Genomic DNA, 27364 nt, shown 5'->3' with positions numbered 1-27364 from the left:
TGTTTATCATGTTTTTGCTGGTAACATTTAATTGCCATGTGATATAAATAAAATACATTCTGCGCGTTGGCAGATCATCCATGGAGCACAGCATACCCCACATGCTATATAGAAGCACTAGCCAGCCCGAATTGCAAGATATCATACACCCCTCCAATGATTAATAAAATGTAACACATACTATATTATTTTATCACATGGTAGCTATGTGGCTTCCTTTCTTGCATAAACCTTTTCAGCAACAAAATATTTCTGTTCTGAGAAGCTTACAATCTACCCCTAATACCCACCTTCGGGATCTCCAGACCACTGACTCCTCCACATCACCCTCATTACAATCGAATCATCCCCACCTAAGCAGTCCCTCAACTTCTGTCCCATTCCCTCTAAACCTCCTAATAGAGCGGGAGATTTCGAGAGCAGGTCCCTCTTTTCCTTCTGTACCGTATGTCTTAACCTGGATTTGTTGTATTGCTAATTTTCTATATTTTCTATCGTAATGTTAATAATGTTTAATAGTGCTATGGAATCTGCTGGCGCTCTAGAATTATAATGTAATCAGCAGACAACCCCTGATTGCCATAAAAATTCTTGTGCGGGGCTCCCTCTAGTGTGCACATTGTACAACTGCAGCCAGTATGCAGAAACCTGATACATTTATATTATAATATACAAACAAACAACTCTCCTCATCCGGACTGGAGATAACTAAAGAGCCATGGCACTTTAAGGCCAGACTCCACAGCGGAAACTGGCAGATGGCAGCGGAGTCTGGTGGAGGCTGGCAGCCGGCAGTGGAGTCTGGTGGAGACTGGCTTCGGAGTCTGGTGGAGACTGGCAGTTGGCAGCGGAGTCTGGTGGAGGCTGGCATTCGGCAGCGGAGTCTGGTGGAGACTGGCAGTCGGCAGCGGAGTCTGGTGGAGACTGGCAGTCGGCAGAGGAGTCTGGTGGAGACTGGCAGTCGGCAGAGGAGTCTGGTGGAGACTGGCAGTCGGCAGAGGAGTCTGGGGGAGACTGGCAGTCGGCAGAGGAGTCTGGTGGAGACTGGCAGACGGCAGAGGAGTCTGGTGGAGACTGGCAGTCGGCAGAGGAGTCTGGGGGAGACTGGCAGACGGCAGAGGAGTCTGGTGGAGACTGGCTGTCGGCAGAGGATTCTGGTGGAGACTGGCAGTCGGCAGAGGATTCTGGTGGAGACTGGCAGTCGGCAGAGGAGTCTGGTGGAGACTGGCAGCCGGCAGCGGAGTCTGGTAGAGATCTTCAGACAGCAGCGAAGTCCAAGGCCAAATAGCCAGATGATGGAATCAGTTGACAGTGACGAAAACTGAGTGCAGAGCCAGGGGTCAAAACCATAATATGTGGATCGAGCAACAGCACAAACAATACTGCAAGGCCAGGAATCTCAATGTTCCAGAAAGGTAGCTGGGAGGTACGGTGGTATATATAATTCACTGATGACAGAATTGGTTGCAGGTGTGTCAGCAACATGGGCAAGGATAGCATGGAGGCATGAGGCAGAAATCCCTGCGACCACTGAGTCTCTAGGTGGCAACATTGGTAGGAGAACGGCCTCCCACGCTCAGGGTCATTGACTCCAACACCTTGGTCTCGTCTTCAGGAGCCATATGCCTATCCCATGCATGTTTAAATACCCACACTATACTACTTCTGCACAGCGTTGCTCCGCTTATCTACCACCAGTAAAACTTCATAACATTATATCTATATATAAGCCTCTGACCCAATGGCTTAGATATGGCTTATTTGCTGGGAGGTTATGCAATGCATGCACCACTCAAGCTTCTAGTGAACAGACGCTATCTTTTTTTTTTACGTGTGAATATTGTAGATGGTAAACTATACGTTACAGAGTATACAGATCTTATTTCATGAGCTGTAGAGACACCAGGCTGAGGATGAAAGCCCCCGTGATCTCGCCTTGTGATGTTTCCATTGCGTCATCATGCGATGGCGAAGGTTTTCTGGGGCTGAGTGTTGAGTATTTTTCACCAATGTGATGAGCTGTGGTTTATTTTGGGTTTCCTGCTTTAACAAGAACGAAAAAAAAAATTAAAAAAGCAAAGGGCATTTATTCCTCCCTTCTAACCAGGCTTAGAGAACTCACTCATTCCTCACTTACACCGAACCTCCTGTTATCAGAACAAATCCAATGGAGTCCGACTACCAGGAAGGTAGGTAGCCCATGTGTCAGCATAAAGATTTGGGAACAGCTTGTGCGCATTTGATAAATCCTGTTATCGGGGGCTGCAGCAACCCAAATATCAAACCCTCATAAAGTCTGCAGTACGTTAAGAGGTTTTTGTCGCCCAAAGAGCTTACAGTCCATTAGTAAAATGGAAGGCAACTAGCAAAGAAAGCTTACAGTTCAGTGTGTAGTCGAGGAACTCCTCTAATGTCCGATACATTGTATAAAGGTCCTGCTGCAGGGTATGTTGTGCTGCGTTCAGACTGGGAGGTCATTCATATCATTGAATAGAAGGTGAGACCGACTGTTATATGTCATTTTTACTCCCAATGCTGGGTTGATGTCCAAGAAAGCGAGTTCCTGAGGATAAGGAACCCATCACTCTTTTATTTCACTTGTACTGAAAAAGTACCCACTTAATCCTTGCTCCTTCTACAGGAGAAGCTCATTGTCACGTATAGTTAAGTTTCTCATAAGATATATTATTTTTACACAATATAAGTATAATTCTAGGCGGGGAACATTGGTGATTGGGGGGGGTTTAGCTAAGAAAGTGCCTCGTGCAGCAAAGGAAGTGCTTGTAATAGTTTAGTCGTTGAGATTGTAATCATTACATAAAAAAAGGCTGACAGGCAGCATTCTTTTTAACCAACTGAGAAGAAGCAGGGCAATTTTTCTTACATATTTAATATAGCGGGTTCTGTACAGAAATAATCTTTTATTTTTGGCTGAGAAAATTAAGAGGTAGGTGATCCGGTCTTCTAAATGAGACTTTACTTATGCAAAACTGATATGTATACGTTATTATTTACTGATGCAAGAAAGATGTAGAATCATTGGTCAGTGATTTGTGGTGATTTACAAGAAAATAACGGGTTAATTTAAGGTGCAAGAACAGCCGCCAGGCCTCCGGTGTCACTTCTTTGCATAAAGGAAGTCAAGTAGTCGTGATATTATCTGCGTCTCCGAACACACTGACTCCATCTAACGGAATTGTGGTGGCGTAATCTTATGTCTTCTGTAGAACTTTTAATACCTGAAATTCCATCAGTCGTAGATTGATATCAAAGAGCGAACAGAGGGATATTACGTCACGCAGTTTTCTTTTTTCTCTTTACTCTTTGTCTCAGAGTTTCCACCAATCTCCTTCACAACATTCAAAGCATTGTCGAAGGACAACCACGAGCCGTCAGGTGTTGTTTCTACAGAGATGAGCCAAGAAATGCACGCCAGAGCTACAGATGTTACATTTCACGTATGTATTTTTCTATAACACGGCGGGGCTTTAGAATTCATTAATTAGCCGAAGGCTCCAACAGTTATCTTCTATTCTGTCTTCAGAATAACCATTCATTTAATGATCACCACCACAAAGAAATGCCAAGGAAACTTGACGGCTCCTTGAAAGAGCAAACGCATCAATGGTTCCAAAACACTCAAAGGGCACAGATGGTCAAGCAGGGGCAATTTCCAGACTGGTTTCATGGATTTCTTACCCGAAGGTAAGCGGATTTACTTTGCCATGTAATTCAAAGATAAAATCTGGTTGAATCCTACACAATTTATGTGTATACCATAAAAGAAGCCATCTTAACTTCCTGTTCTCAGGATCGGCAGGATTATTCCTCCCATTTGGTTATCGATCCCGGTTCGTTAAGTCGCTGGTTGTGGTTGATTGGTTCAGGCAGCCTTTGTAAGGGTGGGGATAGGACAAGGAAGAGAACTTGAGGACCAGAACTTGGTCAGATAATGCTGGCTCTCGGCTTTCGCGGGGTTACATTTAAACAAATCATCTACTTAATCCATTTATTATCAACATTATCCACAATTAATCGCCAACAAATTATACTGCTTGACAAATAAGAACCTAAAGCCATAGGGATTTATTCTCCATTGGTGAGGCTGTATGAGACACTGGAGCGTCCCTTTAAGCGTTAGAGATATTAAAACCAAACTGTTAAAAATGTGAACTTTTAGAAATAGCTTAAGCCATCTTAGTTTATGTTCTGTTATGACTACTAATGGCTGTTAATACACGCAAAACATATAGCAAAGGTCTTTTTGTCCCTTTAGCACTTAAAGGGGCTGCTAGTCCAGTGCGTTTTCATGTGAACAAAGCTTCTTCTTAATTCTATTTTTGGAATTTAGCGGCTTTAGCAAACTCTGGTTGGTGAGAAAATCTGTTGAACAGGAAGCCAATGAGGTTTTGGAAATTTTCTAAAATCAGTCTTGCTTAGGTGCAGAAAATATATACATTATACATATACGGTGACTCCTTCTATTGAAACTTTATCAATACAACTTGGTGTGTCCACAGTACCTACCACTAACCCATCCAGCCCAGCTTATTTCTAAGTTAAGGGCATTATCTACTTATCTGTGATTTATAACAACCTTTGAAGAAGTCTCCGGGCGGAACGCGTCAGGTTATCTGTTATGTGCTCTCCTATAGTTAAAATTCTTATAAGAAGAAATGAATGAAGGGTTTATTTGGCTACATAGAGATGTTTCAGGGACACTTGGCCGTAGAAGGAAAGTCTGTGCAGCGCTTCAATGTGTCCTGGGTCTGGAGGATAAGCGCCTAAAAAACAGCTAGACAAAGATGATAAAGTTTAACTAAATGTTCTCACCTCCATGACTTCATGATAAAGACCAACCCTGGTGATATCATCCTGAAAGATGGACGCACATGCTTCTGCCTATTGTATAGCCAACTGTAAGAATGGCCATGGCAATCTGGCACCTTTGCAGTTTAATGGCAAGTTCATGGGCTAGCAAAATTTAGGAAAACATGCCATCAAAGTGGTTGTCCAAAGTACACAGCGGAGGTCAAGAGAAGACAATTCTGAACGCCCATGAGATTTCACTTGAAGAGGCTAATCAGGAAAGCTAAAATGCAATCTGGTGTAAAGATTGTAGTCCAAGGAATATGAAGTCATCGACACTTAATGTCAAGATCCATGTCACACATAGGTTTAGGGTCAAGCAGCATATAAAGTCTTTTTTTTTCATTTTAACAGACGTGCCGAGGAAATATTGCAGGATAAGCCACTGGGGTGCTTCCTCGTCCGATTTTGTGAAAGTAGGGTTGGATACGTGCTTTCCTACAGGTATGGAACAACTCAATCACTCGGCCAGTTCCCAAGGCTCTCCAACAGTAAGCTCACAAACTTGCTCTGTGCTGCTTGTGTACAGATCTGCTCTAGCACAACTCATCCCCAGAAACATAACTCAAAAGATAAACTATAAGCGGCTCTCGTTGAGTAAAATGTTGGAGAACCTACTGTGTCCGACCACCAGATGAATAAATCAAATTTTGACCGTGCCAGTTAATAAAATAGTTTGGCTTTTCTCCAGGGGTAGTGAACGATGTCGTCATTTTATGCTGGACCAGTTGGGAAATGGGCAGTACGTCATAGAGGGAGAGAAAATTGCTCACTCCCACCTCGAAGACTTAGTGACTCATTACCGTTCGTATCCCGTGGAACCCTACAACGAACTGCTTACGACTGCCTGCGTTATGGTAGGTGCAAAAACCGAAACAAAATCATTTCACAATCCTCCATTCAGATGGTAGCGGTGGTCTTTTAAGTAAAGCAAAAGGACCACGACACACCTAGGGTTTAAAGATTTAATTCTCAGATCTACAAAGCTGTTACCCGGGAAAAACACAAGTCCAAGTATCCGAGCAAGAAGCACAAAGTATACGACTTTCCAGGGAGCCTTAGAAGTATAGTCCAGTAATGGAGTTGGCCGAGGCGGCTGTGATCTCTAGAATAAAATCAGATGTTTGTCCCTTGGGATTAGAAACCGAAATCACCTGCGAAAAATCAGATTCAGATGATTCTAATACATTTCAGGTTCGCACAAAGCTGAGCCCTGGTGACCCTTTGAAAAGCCTTTGTGAAGCACCTGGCGAGGTCAAAACATATAGTAGTATCTACAAACCAGCCAGAAGTCCTACAGAGAAGAAGCCCACCCTGACCACATCCCTAGAAGGAAAGAAAAGTCTCCTTTCTGAAGGGAAAATAAAGGTGAAATACCTTACTTTCAACAACGCTTGCCAAATGTTTATGGTGCTATTAAAACCAGGCAATGGAGGAAACATTGCAATAAACGTGTTCTTCTCCGCATAGTTCAGGTAGACGTTACTGCCAACATGGCCAGAATTAAGTTACTCATGGAAACATCCTGGCAACGTCTAGAGCGGGGGGGGGGTGGTATTTTGGAGCAGCAACATATAGAAGTATCTAGAATCGGCCTTGGAACAATTATAATTAATTTCAAGGAGATCCTCCATGGTCTAAAATGCTGTAGTTCCTTGTGGTTGTCTCCTCCTAGAGCAAATCGTCCCACTTGAAGTTAGGACAGTCCTCGGGCAATTATCCTCATGCTTGCCAGCCAGCCAAAGAAACACATTGGGATCAGTTAATCAAACCCAGATATCTCTATTTAATAAACCAAACTTGATTGCATCCATTTTTTTCCTTCTAAATATCTCCCGTTAGGTGGAGCAGATCATGCATCCGTTCTTCAAGAACACATCTGAAATCCATGAAAAAGAATCCAGGAAATATTCAGATCCCGAAGACCTGGCTCACGCCTACAAGCCAACAAAGATGGCATCTGGCTCCGATATGCATTCTTTGATGGAAATATGCCCTCCAGAAAAGGATTATGCTACAATGGAGGAATTCCATACTTACGCTGACCCAACACCGTGCGGGAGACGGGCGAGAGACGTTTTTCATGAGGCGGACGAAACAATTGCTTTTTATGCTATAGGACGAGGCTCTTGCAAGGACAACCATGACAACGTTTATTCCGAGGTGGATAACCGTTCAGCTGGATCAGACAGATTCGGAGCCAAAATGTGTAGAGAGGAGGTATCGTCCACCCTTCCCCATCCCGCAAAGAGAGTGCCACAAAATAAAGCCACATCATTCCATTCTTCACTCCGAATGAAAAAGTATTTAACTCCGTCATCACAAGAGCGTTACAAGTCCCCAGGGAAAGCAGCCAAATTTTTCCTCAGCAGCCAGGTGAATCTTCTAACGGTGTAATACGCTATCAAATTCATTTGCAGCGCCTCTAGAAAAATGGAGGGGTAATATTCTTTTTTTTTTTCTTCCATTCCAGCCAAAACTGAATACGCAGTTCGATGATCCAGCTTACGGATACAGCGCTTCGTGCGGAGGAGATCAAGGCTCTCAGGATGACCGGTTAGAAGTAGAGAACATCTATGAAAGAATTCCAGAATGCCTTCAAGCCAAGAAGTAATCGGTCAACCAAACACTAAACAGCTTGTCCAAGAAGTGTTAAAACCAAAGTTCCCGGGTGGAACCTGATGATAGTGTATAGGTTGGGAGCTGTAGGGCTATTGTGGCATTAAACACCTTTAATGCCCCTGTCAATTGCTGCCACTTTGATGGCTTTGGATGAGTAGCTGAAATTCAGGAGCCTGCAGGACTTCAAAAGGTACAATATTTTAATACCATCAGAATCGCGCATACACGAGCACCTCCAGCTCTGTTAGTGACACTGCAGACGGTACGAGGCACTCAGTGGTATGCGTGGCTCGGGGGTATTCCGGGTAAGTGCTGCTAAAGTTGTAGCATATATACCACGGATCTAATGTTAATGGACATCGTTTCCAATCTGATCTTGTTCTTATGGTATGTATTTATTTCAAATACCCACGTCGACAAGTCAAGACATTCAAGGACTGCCTGAACTTGCTTTTGAGCTGAAGCACATTCAAGTACCAGTATGATCTATTGTACAATATTAGATATATAATATAGAAAGAATAACATTATCATAAAATAAACAACTATGTGTCCTATATGAGCGGCGTCGAAAAACAACAAATTGAAAATTGTATTACATCATAAAAAATCTGTTTACGGAAATATTTGGTGTATTTGTAGCATACGTTTGTTGAGGTGGACGCGGTCTTAACTACTTTGTAGGGGTAGAAAGGACCGATCGCATACATTAAAACCTATGAATAAGCCTCCATTGTTGAAACGTATGGGACTTAACATCTCTGCCGTAGTTCTGCCACGGTTAGGAACCTTTCAGGAGTTTCTTAGATAAAGGAGCTTAGCAAACCTCTTTAAATGTTAATATCTTAAGGCTAAGACTATATTTATTTTCCCGCCAGCTTATTCATCTTCCAATGAAAAGATGTCCATATTGCAAAACGTACGAGGCTTTTGACATCCAGTGTCACTTCTAGATGGCAGCTTTTGTCTAAGGATATGATGGAGGCACTAGGAACGTGACATTACATTTTAGAAACTAAGGTATGTCTCACAATTCAACCACCTATTTAGATTTAGAGTCTAATCAGCAAGCAATGAAATAAAAACATTCCGTTATGGTATAAAGGACCGCTTCCAATACTGTACAAATCGAGACTTTATTGCCCTTAATTTATTAAACCAAAAACACGAAATGCAAAAAAGAGCGTATGAAAACTAATGAGTGCGGGCCCACGGCAGGGCCGCGGGGTGACGTACTGATGGTACAGAGAAACGATGATACTTTCTGATGAGGTATAGACAATGGTTTTTTTTTTTTTCTCTTGGCAAATAAGAGGGGTCTTCATAAAAAAAAAAAAAAAAAAAATCTCAGCCTGTTATGACCCCATAATTTTATGAATGGGGATTTGGGATTGTATAAGAAATGGAACCAACGCATTACAAAGGCACTCTCCCTTCCAATTGAACAAATTCATAACAGAGTACCGCTGGCAGCCGGGCGACCTGCTAGCAAACGTCTGGGATTAATATGAATACTTGTGCTTCTTCGTTTCCACGCAGTGCTGCAGAGAGGGGCTCTGGGGTTTATTTAAGAAAGAGGGAGTTTGCTGGTGACTTGCAGGTCCGGCTTACCGCCTCCACTCTGCGTTATGAATTCCCTTTGAAGAATCTCATTCGGCCCCCATAACGTGCTGTTAAACAGGACAGGACTGAACAAGCCCACCTACGAACTGCTTTGTTTCTGGCTGCCCAACACCCCCACTGCGAGGCCAGGCAACCCGAGACCCCCATGTGCTTAGACTCCTATACCCACCGTCTCCAGTTAAGCTGGAAGGCCGTCGGTTACCCAACTTCCCTAGCGGTTGGGTGTAGATATCGACACCCACGATATTTACCGCCATTTTCAAACTGCTCTATTAACTGCTTCCAGGGGAAACACAAACTCGCCAACTCAAAAAATATATAAGCGTATGTACAGTTTTATGTTATTTACAAGATTTCACACCACAAATAACAGGATGGGTATCAATTCTGCTAGTGGAGGTAACATTTTAGGATGCATAGTAGGCTGGGAACCCTTTTTGCTAACCCCTTCAGGATCAGGCAATGCAGTGGGATGGCTTGCCCTTGCAAACAAGGGTTATGATTGATCATACCGCAGAAGTAGTGGATCTACTGCAGGGGTAGCCAGGAGGTGGTGCCCAAGCTGATGTGGAACTACAACTCCCATGATGATGATTATCCTGCCACAGGTAATTAGTGCATCATGGGAGATGTGAAAGAGACCCGCAGGACAACACCGGTATAGCTACGGATTTTACTGGTGTCAGAAATTGTAATCAGCGTCGGCAGAGGAAATGTCTATAGGAAAAGGAGAAGTTTAACAACTGCATGTAACCCCAAAACATTAAAGGGGGCACAGAACTCCAGAGAGTCAGGTATGAGGACCCCCAACCTCATTTTTTCACATTGATATGCAAAGACACCCAAACGTCTCTTGCACAACAGAGAGGGATCAGCTGCATGTCGCTTCCAACGTCCACTCGTAGAAGATCTTCTGCCGACGCATTTTAAAGCTTTGCCAATAGACAAAAAATGTGTTGCGGTTGTGGCAGAGGAGAGCTTAAATCTGTGGTTTCAGAGCTCTGCAAAGCAGACACAGCCCTGTGTGTTTGAAACTACGCCGGCAGAGCTCAGAGGCACGCGCCAGACATTAGAAAGCTGGCTTTTGGATATCCCGCCTCGTGTGCACCCGATTTACTTGGTACTCTCAGCAAGGCCCCACGGGACAGGTTAAAACCCATATTTAGCTTGTGTTTGCCGCCGGCTCAGTTTGTTATCGGACCACGTGTTTTTCAGTTCCAATTCTCGCTCTTTCGCCTGCAAAAGGACGCAAACAAAAAACGGTCAGAAGGAAACCAAAGAAGGTCAGCAGTCTCATTATGCAAGATTCACTGGGATCCCATGTCTCGCTCCGTCAATTTCTAATCTCGGTTCCATTCTTAACAGTAATATTAGTTCATGAAAAGTATATATATTTTATTCTTTCTGTTCTTGAATCAAATCTTGCCGCTGAGATTCCTGGGAGAAGCATCAGACCTTCTCACCACCGATGGTCTTAACTTTTAATCAGCTGGTCACAACACTCGTGTGTTTGGTCGGATTATTACATGTTGGCACGATCAGGAAAACCCCAAACACCCGGCATTTACCCGGAAACCTACATTTAACAATGTTGCAATATATATATATATAAAAACGACACTGACCTGATGTATTAAATACGTAATCTGGTGTTTTCGTCTTTGTTGGCCAGTTGGCTGCTCTCCTTTTTTCTATAAAGAACAAGAAAAAGAGTGTTGTCTGACCAGAAGCATCAGCCTGTGGACGGCGAGGGGTCTCTGCTACGGAGACAACGTTACCTTGCTGAAGGACTTCATGTTTTTCTCCTCGGTCAGGGACTTGGCCAGCCACTGTTGGTTTCCGCTCAGCTGGTCATCCCCCTTAATCTCCACAAAGTTAATTTCTTCTCTTCCTCGATTCCGCTTTCCTTGCAGCCGCTTGAACTTCAAACATAACGGAGAGCGAATTAGATGCGACGCACCAATTATCATTCACTAAAGTTGGCAAACCAAAACAGAAGGCTTCTTGGCCAATTCATTCCATGTTCTCTCTCGGTAACACCAGATTTTATTATGCGCCCCGGTGGGACCCGATGTGAATTTGGATTCAACAGGAACCCTGTACCTTCTTGTAGACTAAATACTCAGCAAGGTGAGAGTTATTATCCAAGGGGGCAATTATCAGGTGACAAGCGTATGTTTAAAAATCTACATTCTACCTCGAATTTCTGATGACATTCTTCAAAATTAAACTGATGCTACATTTTGGGTCAAAGATTTCATATGGAATACCAAAAAAAAACAGCAGAACAGGACATCTTTGCACCGTTCCCTGTGGTACAACGGAACGCTATGCGACTTACGGCCTCGTCGTCCATGAAAGAGTTGCTGGCCGCGGGCTCTCGGAGGTCCGGGGCAGATGATTCCGACTCCTGGTAGTACCCGCTGCCGTAATAATCCTGTCACACGAAGAAAGAGTCAATGTGGCAGATGTCAGTTTATCTGAAGACACGGGGATGGGGGCAAACAAGAAAAAGATCTACGATCTGCAGCCGGGAGTTGGCTGAATTCATTTCATACCTTCCGCTGAAAGTAGATTATGACTACCTTACAAGGAACAGAGAAGAGGAACGGAAGATCTACACCAAAGACAATATATGCATTGTTTCATTCATAAAATTACTTAAAGTAGTTAATCACTGTACTATTTTTATTTCATGTCATAAGGTATTTATGACAAGATTACGCACTTATCATTTGCTACAAAATAAAATCATGCAGGCAGAAGTACTTTGGTTACCGGATAGTATCCAGCAGCAGAGTCACTGTACTCGGGGTACTGAGCGTACATCTGGCTGCTGTAGTCTTCTGCTCCTGCCGGCCACTGCTGGTTGGGGTCCGGCGCGGCTGATGTCTTGAACTCCAGAGGAGCATTAGCGGTGGCGGCGGTGTCCGTCTCGGCCGTCTCGGTTCCAGGCGATCTGTCGTCGTTAACAGACGGGACCTGGTAACTAAAACTGTCCGTGCCGATAGCAGGAACGTCGTTGGTCTCCGAAAGGGAGAAGAAGTTCCCTTGTGCGAGTTCCTCGTCGCTCTCGTCATCCTCCTCCTGCGCGATCTGCTTGGTCATCTGTAAGGCGGCGTTCTTGGCTGCGGCTTTTATGGCGGAAGGAGATGGCGTGTGGGACACTTCTGACTTTGACACCAGATGCGGCTTTGAAGAGGTGGCAGATTTGGGGGCCTTGGCATCATTCGGCGCGTCCGAAGCTTTCTTTGTAAAGTTGTAAGGTAGGGGGGACCTCTTTGAATCGCCACCAGAGTTTTTTGGCTGAGGGAGTAACGCCGACAAACCGAATCCTTCCCTGGATCCCTTTAATAAAATATTTGGAGAAAAAAATGATACGGAGCAAAGTTCCTTCAAGCTCTTGCAATAAGTACCCAAATTCATCAAAAATCTTTATTTATAGGCGATATTTTGGGATAATGTTCTAGAAATAAACACTGGTCATTCTAAGAGAATTCTAATTTAGTATTTAAAATATACATAAAACAAGGTTGCCATTAGTAACAGGTATCACATTTTTTGAATGAAACTTACCAGGATGCCCGTTTTTTTCTTTTTTGGTTCATCTTCCTCTGAATCCGACTACACATAAAAAAGAAATGTTTTGACTTTAAAATACTGTTTCAGTTTTGTCATTAGTGCACATCGTATGGGTCTACACTAGATTTTTATTTATTTTTAATAATGGCTGCAACGTGGCAGGTCGCGGCTGTTACGGGAATAAAACAAACAGATTATTTACTTTGGTTATTGCTCAAATCCACATAAAAAAAAGTTAAATATAATGAATCTTCAAAACTAAACTACACAGATTAGATTTTTTTTATCAATCATCAGCTCCCCTGATGCTTCTCTTTCATCCCGATGGCCCTCTTACCTCCCCTGTGCCCCCTCTTTTCTGCCCTGATGCCCCTCTTTTCTAGGAGCTCAGAATGTTTGCTGGATATGAGGGAATCACAGGGTTCTACAGCCCTAAAAGCCCTGATAATGTGTATAGAAACAGCAGGACATTTATTTAATAATGAAATATGCTATTTCATTCATACACGTCCGTGTTGACAGTTTACAGTCACACAAAAGCTTCTATTTTCTTCTAAAGCTTTGGGCGTCCTAACAACACCTCCTAAATTATAAGGGCCCCCCTTTAGCTACGTCCCTCCGATAAAACAGATTCCACCATGGAAACCAAGCTTTTCAGCCCAAAGAACACTCATTTGCTCTTAAACACAAATGTGCGTTTTGACTGGTTAACCATCTTGATAAAGGTTCTAGATTAAGGTTAGAACACTAGTCGTTCATGAACAATTGTGTTCAGGACCCACGAGGGATCTCTGTGTCTGGGTTATTGGAGGTGGCACACTTTTGCCCTTTACATATTGACGTGGTGGTATGGAGAAGTAGATACTCACACCTCCTGTGTTCAGCTCAGGGACGGTGATTCTCACAGGCTCAGAGCGTTTTTTGGGTTTGGGGTTTTCACCAGTCGGAGGAGGAAGGTTTATTCCTTGGCCGGATGGTTTTGGTGGGGGAAGAGATAGCCGAGACTCTGCTCCAGCAGTGGATGTAGGGCTTAGCTGCGGAGGTGGAATGTTTATCCCCTGACCACCCTGAGGTGGAGGCAGATTCAATCCAGGACCAACTTGCGGTGGGGGGAGATTCATTCCATGGGTACCCAATGGGGGTGGAATGGAAAGGTTTAGCCCAGGGCTACCTTGAGGTGGAGGCAGGTTCAAACCATGGCTACCGTGAGGTGGTGGTAAACTAAGTCCATGGCTACTACGTGGAGGAGGGAGGTTTTGGCCTTGGCCACTTTGTGGTGGAGGAAGATTCATTCCTTGCGGAGAAGAGTTGCTAATTCCAGGTCCACCTTGAGGAGGAGGAGGGATGTTCATCCCTGGACCTGCTTTTGGTGGAGGGATACTCATACCAGCACCTCCTTGCGGAGGTGGCAGGTTCATCCCCTGGCCACCTTGTGGAGGAGGGTGGCCAATTCCAGGACCACCTTGCATCGGCGGCATGTTCATCCCCAGACCGCCTTGCGGCGGCAGGTTCATCCCAGGACCACCTTGGGGGGGTGGTGGCATGTTCATCCCCGGACCGCCTTTGGGTGGTGGTGGCATATTCATCCCCGGACCGCCTTGGGGCGGCGGCATGTTCATCCCCGGACCGCCTTGGGGCGGCGGCAGGTTCAATCCTGGACTTCCAAGAGGTGGGGGCAGATTCATCCCCCGACCAACTGGTGGCGGAGGCATGTTAAGGCCAGGGGGAGGGTAGTTTGTTGGGACAGACCCTGGGCCCCCGTAACCCATGTTAGAGTAAGTGGCATTGCCAGGCCCTTGGCTGTTGCTGTGGCCATAGTTCCCATAACCTGGGGGGCCCTGGCTGCCGGGATAGCTGGAGGGAGCAGAGCCATAGGAGGGGGGCCCGTAACCGTATGCCGGAGGGTATCCGTACCCCCCAGGGGGTCCATAGAAGCCCGGGCTATGCTGCTCCTGCTCCCCGGGAGCTTGACGCGGGTACAAGGAAGGATAGGCCACGGCTTCGGCCTGGGATGTGGGCGGGTGGTCCTGCCTGGGAGGGGGCAGGCTCGCCAGCAGTCTACCAGCCCTAGCCGCGGGCTCCGGGGCCCCCTCTGAGTCCGAGCCGCTCTCATCGCTGCTGGCATAGGCCACCAGAGACATCCTGGAGATCTAACGGGCCGCGCGGCCTCGGCTTCCTGTTCGGGCAATCGCCGGATAAACACGACACCTTCCCCACCGCCAAAAATACTCGCTCGTCTAGGTCTGGAACCAGCTCATGTCATGGCGACTTCCAGAACTCCAACTCCCAGGAAGCACCGCGCTCCAGCTTCTACGAGGAAGAGGCTAGTGAGCGCAGAGGATTCTGGGAGTTGTAGTTCACAGCACGTTCTAAATCTACACTGTTATACTACGATTCCCAGAAGACACTGCGATTCCTGGGTGTCAGAAGTAAGCAGTGCAAGGCATTCTGGGAGTTGTGTTATTACAGCAGGCTCCTATCTAAACCACACTTGGCAAATTATACTGACCAGTACTCCCGATCTAATAAAGACAGTCCCATTAATGTAACATATACTCCTACCACAGTCCCCCAATGCATGCGCAAGGCCCACTGATAAAGGTGTCATTGCATGTGTACAGTCAGTGACGTGTTTATCATTTACCTGGGAACCCACCGGGTTTATATATAATGTTAGTGTGGGGACTACAGCCCTAAAAGCCCCAATAATGTGTATAGAAACAGCAAGGAATTAATAAAATACATCACTCAAACACCTAATGAAAGCTTATAAGATATGCTGATCAAGCAGACTCTGGATCGTCAATAGGAGAGAGAGAGCCGACTCTGGATCGTCAACAGGAGAGAGAGAGCCGACTCTGGATCGTCAACAGGAGGGAGAGAGCCGACTCTGGATCGTCAATAGGAGGGGGAGAGAGCCGACTCTGGATCATCAACAGGAGGGAGAGAGCCGACTCTGGATCGTCAATAGGAGGGAGAGAGAGCCGACTCTGGATCGTCAATAGGAGGGAGAGAGAGCTGACTCTGGATTCTCAATAGGAGGGAGAGAGCTGGAGCCGAGTTCCCCTTCTCTGCTTCTGTTTTTGGGTTTTCACGCATGTCTGGAGAGTGGTTGCTGTCGGACCCGACTCATCCTGAGTCAGTGCTGGCTTACCCACTTCTTACGGTGCCGGCTTCTAGCAAAGGTTGGCAATAAGCATAGCTGCCTTTTAAAGACCACAGTGGGTGTCAGGCAGGGTACTGGAGCTCTGCTAAGCCTCCATTGGCCATCGATCTGGAGCACCATGTGCCGGATTACATATAATATTTTCTATTTATGGGTAATAAATAGAACTCGCTTTGGTGCTTTGATTCATCTCCTTGACTCATTCACACTCTCACTCACACGTTGGGTTATAAAGATTCCCTGTGTCGGCATCTTATCACTGGGGGATTCACCAAAAGGGGGTTCAATGCCCAGACTGGATGAGATGCCCCGTGTTTCAATTGAACCCTCTGACAGACCCCTATTCAGGTGAAGGTGGGCTTTATTGTAGAGTCTTCAGGTCTGGGATTGTGCTGCATGTTCTAACCATTCTATATTTTTTTGTATTGAATATCTTTATTAATACAAACAGATTCAGACAAAACAGGTTGATGTTTGTACAAGGGTACAAAATTCAGTTGATAAGCAGTACTGCGACGCATCGCAGGGCAATACACGTTACAGTACGACTTCAGTTACGGAGAGCTCAGTAATATACAGTAACAGCAGCGTACAATTACAATTCCAGCCATGGCACATATGGCCAGCACGTTAGTGGAAACAGCCTGGGGAAATGGAATGTTCGGGGGTGGGGAGAAGGTGGTCAAGGAAGATGGGACTAGTCCTCAGCCTCTAGACTGTCCTTGAGAGAGTAGTCTCTCAGCAGGCTGTGGATAAGCCTGCGGTAGTTACGGCCTGTGACCTGCTCCCTCCTCAGCACCAGGCGGTTCCTGGCAAACCATAGAGCGTCTTTCACACAGCACATTAAGGTTTCACACAGACGCCAAGCATCGTCAATGGCGCTCTCTGTGTGTGTTCCTGGAAAAAGTCTGTAAAGTACAGAGCGGTAAGACAGGTACTTTCTCACGATAGAGTCCTTGAGATCCAGCTCCAGGGCTCTGAACAAAGCCTGTGCAAACGGGCACTGCCAGAACAAGTGGAGGGAAGTCTCGTCCTCCACAATGCACTGTGGGCAGAGTCTATATCTGCACAGCCCCCTGGCATGCATAAATGTCCTTAGGGGGAGGCCTCCCAGAATGGCCATCAATGCAATGTCTTTATGCCCGTTGGTCAGCCTGCCCGATGCCACATTAGCCCAAACAGTCGAGGCTGTGGTGTCAGGGAGCCCTGGGATGTTCTCGATAGTGTCTTTGGCTCTGATGGACTTGTGGATCACACGGGGTGACCACAGGTTGGGTTTAACTCCCTCCAGTTGGTGCTCCCTTACAAATTTGTCCACATCCGAGTAGAACCAGGGCATAGTCCAATTGTAATGGACGGAGCTGTCCCACTTTCCCCACTTGAGCCTCCTCCACAGGGGCAGGGATGTCAGGCACGCCTTTGCCTATCCATTCTATATATTTGGATTGCACATGAGACCCATTTCTGTTGGGGTGGGTTCTGTGCTTAACAGTTTGTTATAGGTTTATACCTGCAGCCTCCCCCCCCCGTGTTCCGCATTCACGGTATGTCTTTAGAGCCCCGCTGCCGCATCCCGCGAATTCAATCAGCAGAAATTTGCTTAACAATACACTTTAGGTCACCTTTTCTTCTCACCAGGAGGGAAGAAAACAAGCCTGCGATTTGTAAACAGTCACCGTGAATGCATAGCCGCATACCAATGCTTTCAGCGGCAAAAACGGGACTGCCCTGCTCAAAGCGGGACAGCTGGAAGGCATACTAAGGATACTAAAAAAATATTTATTAATCTATAGTATCTATAGGAGGTGTTAACGTATATCCTAGTTCTTGGATGTTTTTAGGTCAGATAGTTTATTTAAACAGAAGGGTGTCTATGGACAGATCATAATAAGTGCTTTCTAGAATAAAAATACCCCCCTTATAAAATAAGTATTATTATTATTGTTTTATATGGTGACCAAATGGCATATTCCTGCAGATTGCTCCTCTGTATAAATAATGCCCGGTTATATATTGCATTTTGTTGCATGAAGAGATTATTTGCACGCAGTTGATTTGTTCCTCCCTTGTCTTTGAGAATATGATGGTCACAGCATGCGTGGTACGTCTCATGTAATGACGTCACATTTATTACATATGTAAAGTTATGGAAGTACAAAGCCCGCACTGCTCACGGTACTGTGCCAGAGATCGGTACATATCACCACAAGCCATGTTTCTAGGCCTTGTTAACGGCAGCGCCATTCCTTAAGAAACCGTCCATTCCATCGGCACTCCGCACCGCCGCCTGGTGAACGCAAAGAGACGCTATTGGCAGAGCGCACAGCCAGTCAGGCATTAGCAGCCGATCGCTGAGAGAAGGGAAGGGGGAGGAGCGCTGAGGAAAGGGGGAGGAGTGCGGAGGAGGGAGCAAATCAACGCCAAAGAGGAGAGATTCAAACACAAACAAGTGTTCGGGCCTCATCCCACCGGTGGACACTGACTTCCCCGCCCTCTCTGGACAGTGTTAGACCTAGGCCGCAAAGCCCGGTGTGGTAGTAGCTGACCCCGACGCAGAAGCAGGCCTCACCCCGGACACCTCACTGCTCGGCTCGTGTGTTTCAGCGTCTCCTCGGTGTCCCTGCGGTCAGACACCATGTCCCGCTCCAACAGACAGAGGGAGTACAAGTGCGGGGACCTGGTCTTCGCCAAGATGAAGGGATACCCACACTGGCCGGCCCGGGTAAGCTGGGGAGGGCTTCTTTAGCTGCTATGTTATGGGTAGTGTGCTCTGTGCTGGGCCTGCGTGTATGGAGAGGAGGTGGGTCGTGTTCTGGGCCTGCGTGTATGGAGTGGAGGTGGGTAGTGTACCCTGTGCTGCAGGGCCTGCGTGTATGGAGAGGAGGTGGGTAGTGTGCCCTGTGCTGCAGGGTCTGCGTGTATGGAGAGGAGGTGGGTAGTGTGCCCTGTGCTGCAGGGCCTGCGTGTATGGAGAGGAGGTGGGTAGTGTGCCCTGTGCTGCAGGGCCTGCGTGTATGGAGAGGAGGTGGGTAGTGTGCCCTGTGCTGCAGGGCCTGCGTGTATGGAGAGGAGGTGGGTAGTGTGCCCTGTGCTGCAGGGCCTGCGTGTATGGAGAGGAGGTGGGTAGTGTGCCCTGTGCTGCAGGGCCTGCGTGTATGGAGAGGAGGTGGGTAGTGTGCCCTGTGCTGCAGGGCCTGCGTGTATGGAGAGGAGGTGGGTAGTGTGCTCTGTGCTGCAGGGCCTGCGTGTATGGAGAGGAGGTGGGTAGTGTGCCCTGTGCTGCAGGGCCTGCGTGTATGGAGAGGAGGTGGGTAGTGTGCCCTGTGCTGCAGGGCCTGCGTGTATGGAGAGGAGGTGGGTAGTGTGCCCTGTGCTGCAGGGCCTGCGTGTATGGAGAGGAGGTGGGTAGTGTGCCCGGTGTTGCAGGGCCTGCGTGTATCGAGAGGAGCTGGGTAGTGTGCCCGGTGCTGCAGGGCCTGCGTGTATGGAGAGGAGGTGGGTAGTGTGCCCGGTGCTGCAGGGCCTGCGTGTATGGAGAGGAGGTGGGTAGTGTGCCCGGTGCTGCTGGGCCTGCGTGTATGGAGAGGAGGTGGGTAGTGTGCCTTGTGCTGCCGGGCCTGTGTGTGTGGATATGGGGAGGTGGGTAATGTTCCCTGTGCTGCCGGGCCTGTGTGTGTATATGGGGGTATGGGTAGTGTGCCCTGTGCCTGTGTGTATATGGGGAGTTGGGTAGTGTGCTCTGTGCAGTGTATATAAACATGGTGTGTACGCAGACAGTGTGGGAGTCACGCGCTTGCCACGATATAAAACTCTTCAGGCGTTACACTCCGATCCCCCAAGGGCATTCTGTATTAATGATCAGAGATGCCCCTGCGGAGGGGTGTTTGGGCGGGGGGTAGTGTACTTTGCTCTTTATTGTGCGATCTTCATTGTTGGGCCGTAAACTGTTTTTAAGGGCAGTGTTATAATAGCATCCGATTTACTTGGTTGCTATGGTAACAAGGAGGCGTGTGTATTTGGGGTCCTCTGTCTCATATGGAGGTTGCAGGTATTTATTCCACCCCGGGTTAAATATGAAATAATTGCTGTGGTTAGGAATGGGTGGAGCTCTCGCACTCCTTGTGGTCTGACTGAAATTGGCGCCAATTGCATGCTGGAAATCCAACGCTCTTGTGATCCGCACAGGTAGAAGTACACCTGCGGCGGATGTCAGGCGCTTGATCTTGCCGCATGCTTCAGATATGTCAGACCCCTTGAGTATACGTATTGTAAGGATAAGCGCTGAGTACACTGCCGGCTCTGTCTAACTAAGGGGTGATTTTTCAGAAACCCCATTGGCTATCAAGAAGCGTGTGTTCTTTGGCCGCTTTTGTTCTATAGTCGGTTTAAATAAAGTTTGTTGCGGCTTTGAAATAGTTATGGAGGGGTCTGTGTGCGGCGTCTTTGTGGTTTCCTTTGCGTGGGGTTAGCCACACCCATCGACGTCAGCGGGACCGCCTAGACGTTCCGGGGTATGCATGTTCCCGGTTGTAGTAAAAGTGGGCGGGGCTGTGTTACTACATCGATTGCTACATGGCAGGCATCCGCCCCCATTAGTCTCAGCCCCGCCCATTCCTCACAGGCAGCTCGTCGAGGTGTTAATTTTAGTTAATTGCATCGCGCTTCTTTCTGTCTCCCGCAGTGTAAGCTGCCACCATGTTTTTGGAGGGAAGTTGGCTCCTTTATCTGAGCGCCTTTATAGAGCTATAGATAGCATGCATAGGGTCTTCTTCCTCCCTGTTTGGCCTCTTAATATCGTTTAGTAGCAGCAGCCCCAGCGCTTTTCTGTGAGCTAAAACTTTTAAGTGGCCCGTCTGTGTCAGAAGTCTAGCCAGATGGCCAGGAATATACGAGCAGCTGCGCTGTTCATTACTGGTAGACGGCCGCCGGGACGTGCCAAACAGGGCTGCCCGACGGTTTTAGGATCTCCTTAATCTGAGCTCCGTCTTCTCCTACAGATCCGAGGAAGGGAGAGACTGTGAGTCTGCGCAGGCAGTGGGTTTTCACGTTCAGATGGTACAAGCGGGGTGGGGGTGCTCTTTATCCAGAGTTATTGCTGTGGAACCAAAAGGCTTCAGAAGCGGTTTCTAATGAAGTCAGTCAATTGATGTCCATTAGTCAGAGAGTCCACCTGGGTGGTTAAGACTGAGCCATTCTATTGTTCCCACAGGCAGTGTGATAATATAGTTGGGCTATAAATACCCTTTCCTGGCTGTTTTCGCTGCGGCAGCGTCGTGCCCTCGGAGTTTGCTGCTTACCAGCATCTCACTGTGTGTGTTTTCCAGACCGGTTCCGCTGCCGGCAGAGGCAGGTAACGCGAGGCCATAGGTGTGCCCGTATTTGCCCAGTAATTCCGAGTTTTTATATGGTGGGAGGATGAGTGATTCACACCCCTGTGCAGCCAGAGAGCGGCGACATTACTGCAGCTCTGCTGCTAAACGGCTTAAAAGCTTAACACCCTTAACACGCCGACACGCTAACAATCAGCCACACGCACCACGCTTCGTCTGTTCCTACAAAGAGCACAGCGGCTTATCAGTGAAGCGCAGCAGGGAAGTGTTTTATTTTATTTATTTAAAAAATATTTCTCTCGTCTCACTCAAGGCTTTTATTTTTGAGCTCGGATGGTGAGACACGGGAGGAGGATGCTGTGGCCGGTTACTTATAAGCAGTCTCTTGCTGTTGATCCCTCCTCGCCGAGTCTACGTTCTATGTTTATAATAAGTATAAGCCGGAAGGGGGGGTAGTTTCCGGTTCAATGGCTGCTGGCTTTGATCAGGAGCGATGCTCGTTTTATTGCTCTTGACAGCTTGCTAAGAGCCTGGGGATGATAATTCTCCACATTATGTTCCAGCCTGCTGTATTTTTTGTTTAGTTTTTTTTTCCCCCACACCATGATGCAGTTGTTAACGATTGGTTTAGTAGGAAGCGGCGGGTGATCTGACACCCGGTGACAAAGTAACTGCCGCCGTTGGTCAGCCCAGTATAATATTTAGTTATACCCGCTCGTTGCTGGGCAGTGACACGATGCAGCGTGTCGCAAAAGTTTCTTCAACTCGGATGAACTCGCAGCTAGTGGACGTAACACATTGGCAAGGCATGGGTTAGCTTCTTAAAGCTGTAGCGCTGTTATTTTTAGCGGCTGAGATTTGCGTACAGTTCGGAGGTAAAGCGTCATTTAGGTGGCCGTGGCTGCCCGGCGTGTTACTTTTAAAGCGGCTTCCCCCACAGGACTGCGTCTCCGTGGACGGCGAGATCGCTAACGCTGCGTTTCTTTTTTCTTTTCCCGCAGATCGATGAAATCCCAGAGCCTGCCGTAAAATCCTCTTCTAACAAATACCAAGTGTTCTTCTTCGGGACGCACGAAACGTGAGTGCAATAAATTGGGGATTACTTCTGATGTCATACTTCGAGTGCCCTCATCACCCGATGAGCCAGCGGCCTAGTCCTGTTGAGAGCTTTTCATTGGATGCCATGGCGATGAGATCACTTTTTAAGCTGCATCTATGATGATATTTGGGGGGGAATCATTTTCTCTCTCTTGTATTTTTGCCACCTGCTAATGAAGCCTTTGTGTTTTGCAGAGCGTACCTCGGCCCTAAAGATATTTTTCCTTACGAAGAGTGCAAAGGCAAGTTTGCTAAAGCAAACAAGAGGAAAGGTTTCAGCGAAGGCCTCTGGGAAATTGAGAATAACCCCACAGTGAAGGCATCTGGCTACCAGGTAATTTCCGTTCTGCCTTCAGCGAGATGGCACCGGCGGCCGCCTCCGTTGACTTATCTGTAAGAAGGCAGGAGCCTTATATGCAAAGAGCGGCGTCAATGCACGTGAACCTTAACTCCCTCAATCCTTGTTTTTAGCCATCTCGGAAGAAACGATCATCTGCGAAAGCCTCCAAACCGGAACCCGAAGCCACCAAGGATGGTGAAAAGGTACGCCATTCTGTTACGCCGCGTCCACACCTATTCTTCATGAGGTCTTGTTGATGGTGTGATAGTAATGGTCCCGCATGCTACTGCCATTCCTGGTTGGCAGTGGCATGGTTGCTTTTGCCAAACCTGATAACGTTAAACCAGTGAGAGAATTGAAGCCTGCATGGGGCAAGCGTAATAAGACGAGGCCAAGGACCAAGTAGCTTTGTTCCTGTGGCTCACACCTAGGGCCTTAGAGACACAGTGAGTTTTATTTTGGAAGAGGCAAAATGTTAAGTGAGGAGCATGTAGTCGGAAACATGTTCATGTTGCGTTCTTGGACCATTCCTAATCCAGTCTCGTCTTCCCGCAGACCTCCCCAAAGAAAAGTGACGAAGTGGAAGCCGATGTTGAAGAGGAGGATGACAAAAAGCCAGAGGGAGATGACGACAATAAAGGGAACGGTGATGGAAGCAGCGATGAAGAAGGGAAACTGGTGATAGACGAGCAGTCCAAGGAGAAGAGCGGCAATGCGGGCACCAAACGGAAAGCTGAGGACGTAGCAGAGGTAACGGACTAACCCATCATCCAAACTACCCAGCCTCTGCTTTGGGTTGTCTTGAAACAACATTGAAACTCCTTAAGCATCCAATGGCTGGTCTCGCTTTTGGCATTCGGTTTGGGCCAATCCCATTGGATTGGAGATTCATGCAGGATGACCTTACAGCACCTAATTTGCATATTTGTTTTGGGTGGAGAATTATTTAAGAGTGGATTTTATGGTGGATGGGTAGTTTAAGAAGGTTTAACAGAATGTTTGTTCTGCAGAGTTCCCCAAAGAGAGCCAAGGAAGAGGACGATAACGATGATGATGAAGAAGAAGAAGAAGCAGCAAGTAAGACTGAAAAGGAGGATACCCAAACAGAACCGGCAAAGCAGACGCCGGAGGTAGCCAAAGAGGAGAACAGCAAGCCCCCAACACCTGCAGAAGATGTACGAGAGGAAGAGAAGGCGGAAGAGAAAGCAGAAGCAAAGGAAGGCTCCAGAGACCACAAGGAAAGGTAACCGTCGCTCTTCTGTCCAGTAATGGCAACTTTTTTGTGTAAAGCAAGTCCGGGGCTAAAAACCTCAAAGTAGATGACAGGTCTGGTATATGGGAAGCGGATGCCTGGATCATTCCATCGGCTTTCATGGCGATTGCTTAAAACATTCATCCAGGGTCAGTCTTTATGAATAGGTTTTAAAATGTTGTTTTTGTAATGGTTTTTAGTGGTAGTCCTTTAGTGGCCTTAACGGTCTATCTTTCCAGCTTTCAGTCTCGAAAGGGTAAAATTATTTTAAACTACAAGGTGTGGCGAGCATAGCCAAAGTCCATGTCTGTGAGGGTTCGTCGCCTCATACAAGAGCCTAGAACGAAGGTGTAGAAGCTCAGGGTAGAGAAGCGCGCACGTTTTGCGTACTTTCGAATTGCATAGGGATTATCACTCGACATGTGATTGACTAATTTTTTTTTTGTTTGTTTTATTTGTTTTCTAGCGTGTAGCCATCCTGACCTCCTTCCCTCCCTGGTTGGACAGAATTGTTACATCTTTTTCCAATATTGGGAGTCCTGGGTGCTTGTAAAGGAGTAAAACAAAAAATATTTAAAAATTAAAAAAAAAATAGAGAATAAACACTTCATCATCAGCCTGTCACATCTGCAACCCAACCCAATACAACAAAATCTCATCATGGACAAACGTCTTAAACCAGAGTCATGGTCGTAACCCCTGCCGCGTTACCATCTTGACTTCTTGTTGCAACTTTTAGGCCACTAATATATATCCTTTTGGCTCTAGCGTCTTTGCCATCCTTCCAACTGGTTTTGTATATGGTCGTTCTGCCCCGGCTCCTGTGGCATTGCGTGGCACGCACTCGGCTTGCTCCTTGTGATCTCACTAGGCTGTCTGCATCTGTGTTTTTTGTCTTCGTTTTATGGCTTTTACGTTTCTTTTAATAGCACATTCTTTGCGTTGACTATTCAGATACTTGCCTGTCGGACGACATGCGAATTTCCCGACATGGAACTCTTGAGCCGGTGGCCGCTTTTAGCTGTTTGAATTACTCTTGTGTTTCTGTGTTCGTTAACGTGCCTCCCGGTCGGTATATGGGCAGGACACGTATGTTTATGTTATGTGTTGGTAACAGCCTTTAATTCTTTGGCTACATGCAACGGCAACCTTCTGCAGCTGCTCAATACCTAGGGGTTTCATTGCTGCAGTTAGTACCTAATTTAAAGGTATAAATGCTTTATTTACAGGGTGGACCGTACCACTAATTGTTTTTGTGCTTTTAGAAGCTCATCAGCCTCCTGTGTTTTTATCCAACTTTTTATATTTTTACACTTTTTTTTTTTTTTTTTTTTTTTTTTTTTCCCCCCTTTGGGTTCATCTTATAATTACTTTGAGATGTTTACTTTTTCCGTGCAAACAAAACTGTTTGGCCCAAATATTTTTATCTTTGTAACTGGATACATGTTTAATCTGTTTAGGTGACTTTTTTTTTTTTTTCTCCTTCTCTTTTTGGTTGGGTGAAAGTAGTTGATCGAAGTCTCGAAATTTTCAGTTTTCATAATCTGTACATATATTTGTTACGCTAATGCAGACCCTTTTTTTTGTGGTTTAATTAGTGGTTAATTTTTGTATAAATCACAAGTTTAATATTCATGTGTTACGCGAACATCACGATCGGTAAATTACCAATGGCTGCATCATGTTCTCACAGCAAACCAGGGTTGCAGTATAAACGCCAGGTTAAATCATGCCATAATTTGCTTTATAAAGGCTCATCATCTTCAACATAATTTGCTAAAACCATGGAGATAATTAAAGTTTTGTAGTCTAACATTTTCAATAAAATCAGAAAAGCAAAATAAAAAAATATATAATTTGCATAAGCTATGACTTTTTTGTAGTTTATTTTTTTTCCAACTTATCTCCCCAGATTTTCTGACCTTGTGCATATCCATAGGTGATGTGATCATTCAATTTGTAAAAAAACAAAAATATAAGCCCTTTTCAATTTGTTTTTTTTTTCTTGTTTTATGCAGCTGTGATGAAGGTATTTGTTTAAAATTTTAGCTTTTGGTATAGTTCTGAAAACTGTAGACTTCAGTTCTTTAGGACAAATAAACAGGTTATTATTAAGCTCTCTTATGCGTGCTTCTTTTTGCTCGTTTTCATTGGTGCAAATAAAGCTTACTGTGTGATTTGTTTTTTTTTATTTGATAAATAGGCAAATATGGTATACTTTGTCCCTGGGATGCTAAAGATAAACTTAATTTTTCAATTGAAATTATTGTAATTTTTAACAAAATGCTTCATTTTGTTTTTAATATACAGGATGTTCTTTGTTTTAAGCATCAAAAAAGTCTTCATAAGCTAAGGACTAATTGAATTCAGTGGAAATTCCAGTAGCCTCTTTTAATCTAATGCAGTGATATACAGTAAGTTAATTTATTTACGCTAAAGTCTATTCTCATTACTTTTTATACATCCCATTAAACCTGATTTTCCCCCCCCCAATCAAATGAAATGCTAAATTCTTATTTATTCCCCTACCATGTTCTGTCCATCCTATACAAACATATAAACTATATCTACATATTTATTGTCCTATTACCTTGCTGTGTCTTGGATCTCATATTTACCACTTCTAGCTCGTGTCTCCCTTTTGATCGATCTGCCCCCCAACTTTTATTTCAAAGACAAAGTGCACATCACAGAAAAATATAACTTGAGGTTGTTTATTACTGGCGGTTGTCTGACGATATCCTAGACACCAAGCCCATGTTGCGTATGTTGGTAAGATTCACTTGTTAGCGTGGGGGCGCCGTTCTGTGCGAGAAGCAGTAGGAAGTGTATGCGTCCTGCTAGATCGGCACTTCGTATCTTTTAGAGTGTCTGCGGCCTGCCTAAACAAAACGGGATCCGTGAAATCTCTTGCTAAGACCGCATGGAGTCATCACCTTCCACGGCGCAACGACTGACGGCGGAAGAAGACGTCTCGAAGACGAGAGACTCTGATTTATCCCACAGAAACCACTTATTTTATTTCCTGTTTCTGTGAAAATACTGTGTTTACTACTGAGATTCAGCGGAAAATTCATCCTCACCTCTCCTCCAGATGGAAAAGATAATGTAGTTAAGATCCTGTCCGTCAATCATGTTACAGTCGGAGATGGTCAGTTACTGGATCTCTCTCTCTCTGTACCAGTCACCCTGTTGATGTTTTTACAGTGCTTTGTACAGTCCATGTAATCACGGGCTCTGACAACCAAACAGGTTCGATGAATAGGACCTGGCTCACAAGCCCTAAGAAAGAGACTATAACCTTCACATGGTTACCTTAAGAGACTTTTGGAATGAGCTTCACCCCTTAAGCTGAAGCAGCACCTGGTTCACATGTAATATTTCCTTGCCATTCTAGAGTATTGGTGTTGAGGAATCTATCCTGATCTAAAGCTGGTTTAGTGTCGAAGTGCTTAGAAGCTTACCCGAGAACTGAATCCTCT

At 45.9% G+C, this 27364-nt stretch overlaps 3 protein-coding genes across 3 annotated transcripts; 2 read left to right on the top strand and 1 right to left on the bottom strand.

The window, feature by feature from the left end:
• Positions 1-2118: 2118 nt before the first annotated feature.
• SH2D2A (SH2 domain containing 2A) lies at positions 2119-7483 on the top strand. The gene is made up of 8 exons (XM_053474427.1): positions 2119-2189; positions 3334-3458; positions 3545-3705; positions 5224-5313; positions 5561-5726; positions 6064-6237; positions 6712-7245; positions 7343-7483. Exons 1-8 carry the CDS (start codon positions 2168-2170, stop codon positions 7481-7483), a joined length of 1413 nt encoding a protein of 470 aa, XP_053330402.1. The 5' UTR covers positions 2119-2167.
• A 1950-nt stretch (positions 7484-9433) lies between these two features.
• PRCC (proline rich mitotic checkpoint control factor) lies at positions 9434-14988 on the bottom strand. The gene is made up of 7 exons (XM_053475221.1): positions 13566-14988; positions 12691-12738; positions 11893-12462; positions 11456-11551; positions 10893-11036; positions 10740-10805; positions 9434-10350 (listed from the first exon to the last, which is right to left on the bottom strand). Exons 1-7 carry the CDS (start codon positions 14835-14837, stop codon positions 10264-10266), a joined length of 2283 nt encoding a protein of 760 aa, XP_053331196.1. The 5' UTR covers positions 14838-14988; the 3' UTR covers positions 9434-10263.
• A 3303-nt stretch (positions 14989-18291) lies between these two features.
• Positions 18292-24661, top strand: HDGF (heparin binding growth factor). Its single transcript, XM_053474672.1, has 7 exons — positions 18292-18584; positions 22194-22270; positions 22486-22624; positions 22762-22833; positions 23186-23380; positions 23641-23873; positions 24349-24661. Exons 1-7 carry the CDS (start codon positions 18498-18500, stop codon positions 24353-24355), a joined length of 810 nt encoding a protein of 269 aa, XP_053330647.1. The 5' UTR covers positions 18292-18497; the 3' UTR covers positions 24356-24661.
• Positions 24662-27364: the final 2703 nt, after the last annotated feature.

Source organism: Spea bombifrons, chromosome 9 (assembly GCF_027358695.1).
Source record: "Spea bombifrons isolate aSpeBom1 chromosome 9, aSpeBom1.2.pri, whole genome shotgun sequence".
NCBI lineage: Eukaryota > Metazoa > Chordata > Amphibia > Anura > Pelobatidae > Spea > Spea bombifrons.
Note: the sequence above shows the minus strand (reverse complement) of the source record. Positions and strands in the feature narration are given on the sequence as shown.

What these genes read in the sequence shown, in the direction of transcription:
- PRCC (XM_053475221.1), bottom strand. Translation starts at nt 14,837, where the DNA reads ATGTCTCTGGTGGCCTATGCCAGCAGCGATGAGAGCGGCTCGGACTCA. An exon ending in AGAAAAAAACGGGCATCCTG is followed by an intron (nt 12,463 to 12,690) that starts GTAAGTTTCATT and finishes ATTTTATTAAAG; the next exon opens with GGATCCAGGGAAGGATTCGG. An exon ending in CTGCTGCTGGATACTATCCG is followed by an intron (nt 11,552 to 11,892) that starts GTAACCAAAGTA and finishes TTCGTGTGACAG; the next exon opens with GATTATTACGGCAGCGGGTA.
- HDGF (XM_053474672.1), top strand. Translation starts at nt 18,498, where the DNA reads ATGTCCCGCTCCAACAGACAGAGGGAGTACAAGTGCGGGGACCTGGTC. An exon ending in TGAAGGCATCTGGCTACCAG is followed by an intron (nt 22,625 to 22,761) that starts GTAATTTCCGTT and finishes CCTTGTTTTTAG; the next exon opens with CCATCTCGGAAGAAACGATC. An exon ending in AAGCTGAGGACGTAGCAGAG is followed by an intron (nt 23,381 to 23,640) that starts GTAACGGACTAA and finishes TTTGTTCTGCAG; the next exon opens with AGTTCCCCAAAGAGAGCCAA.
- SH2D2A (XM_053474427.1), top strand. Translation starts at nt 2,168, where the DNA reads ATGGAGTCCGACTACCAGGAAG. An exon ending in CATGGATTTCTTACCCGAAG is followed by an intron (nt 3,706 to 5,223) that starts GTAAGCGGATTT and finishes TCATTTTAACAG; the next exon opens with ACGTGCCGAGGAAATATTGC. An exon ending in GGATACGTGCTTTCCTACAG is followed by an intron (nt 5,314 to 5,560) that starts GTATGGAACAAC and finishes GCTTTTCTCCAG; the next exon opens with GGGTAGTGAACGATGTCGTC.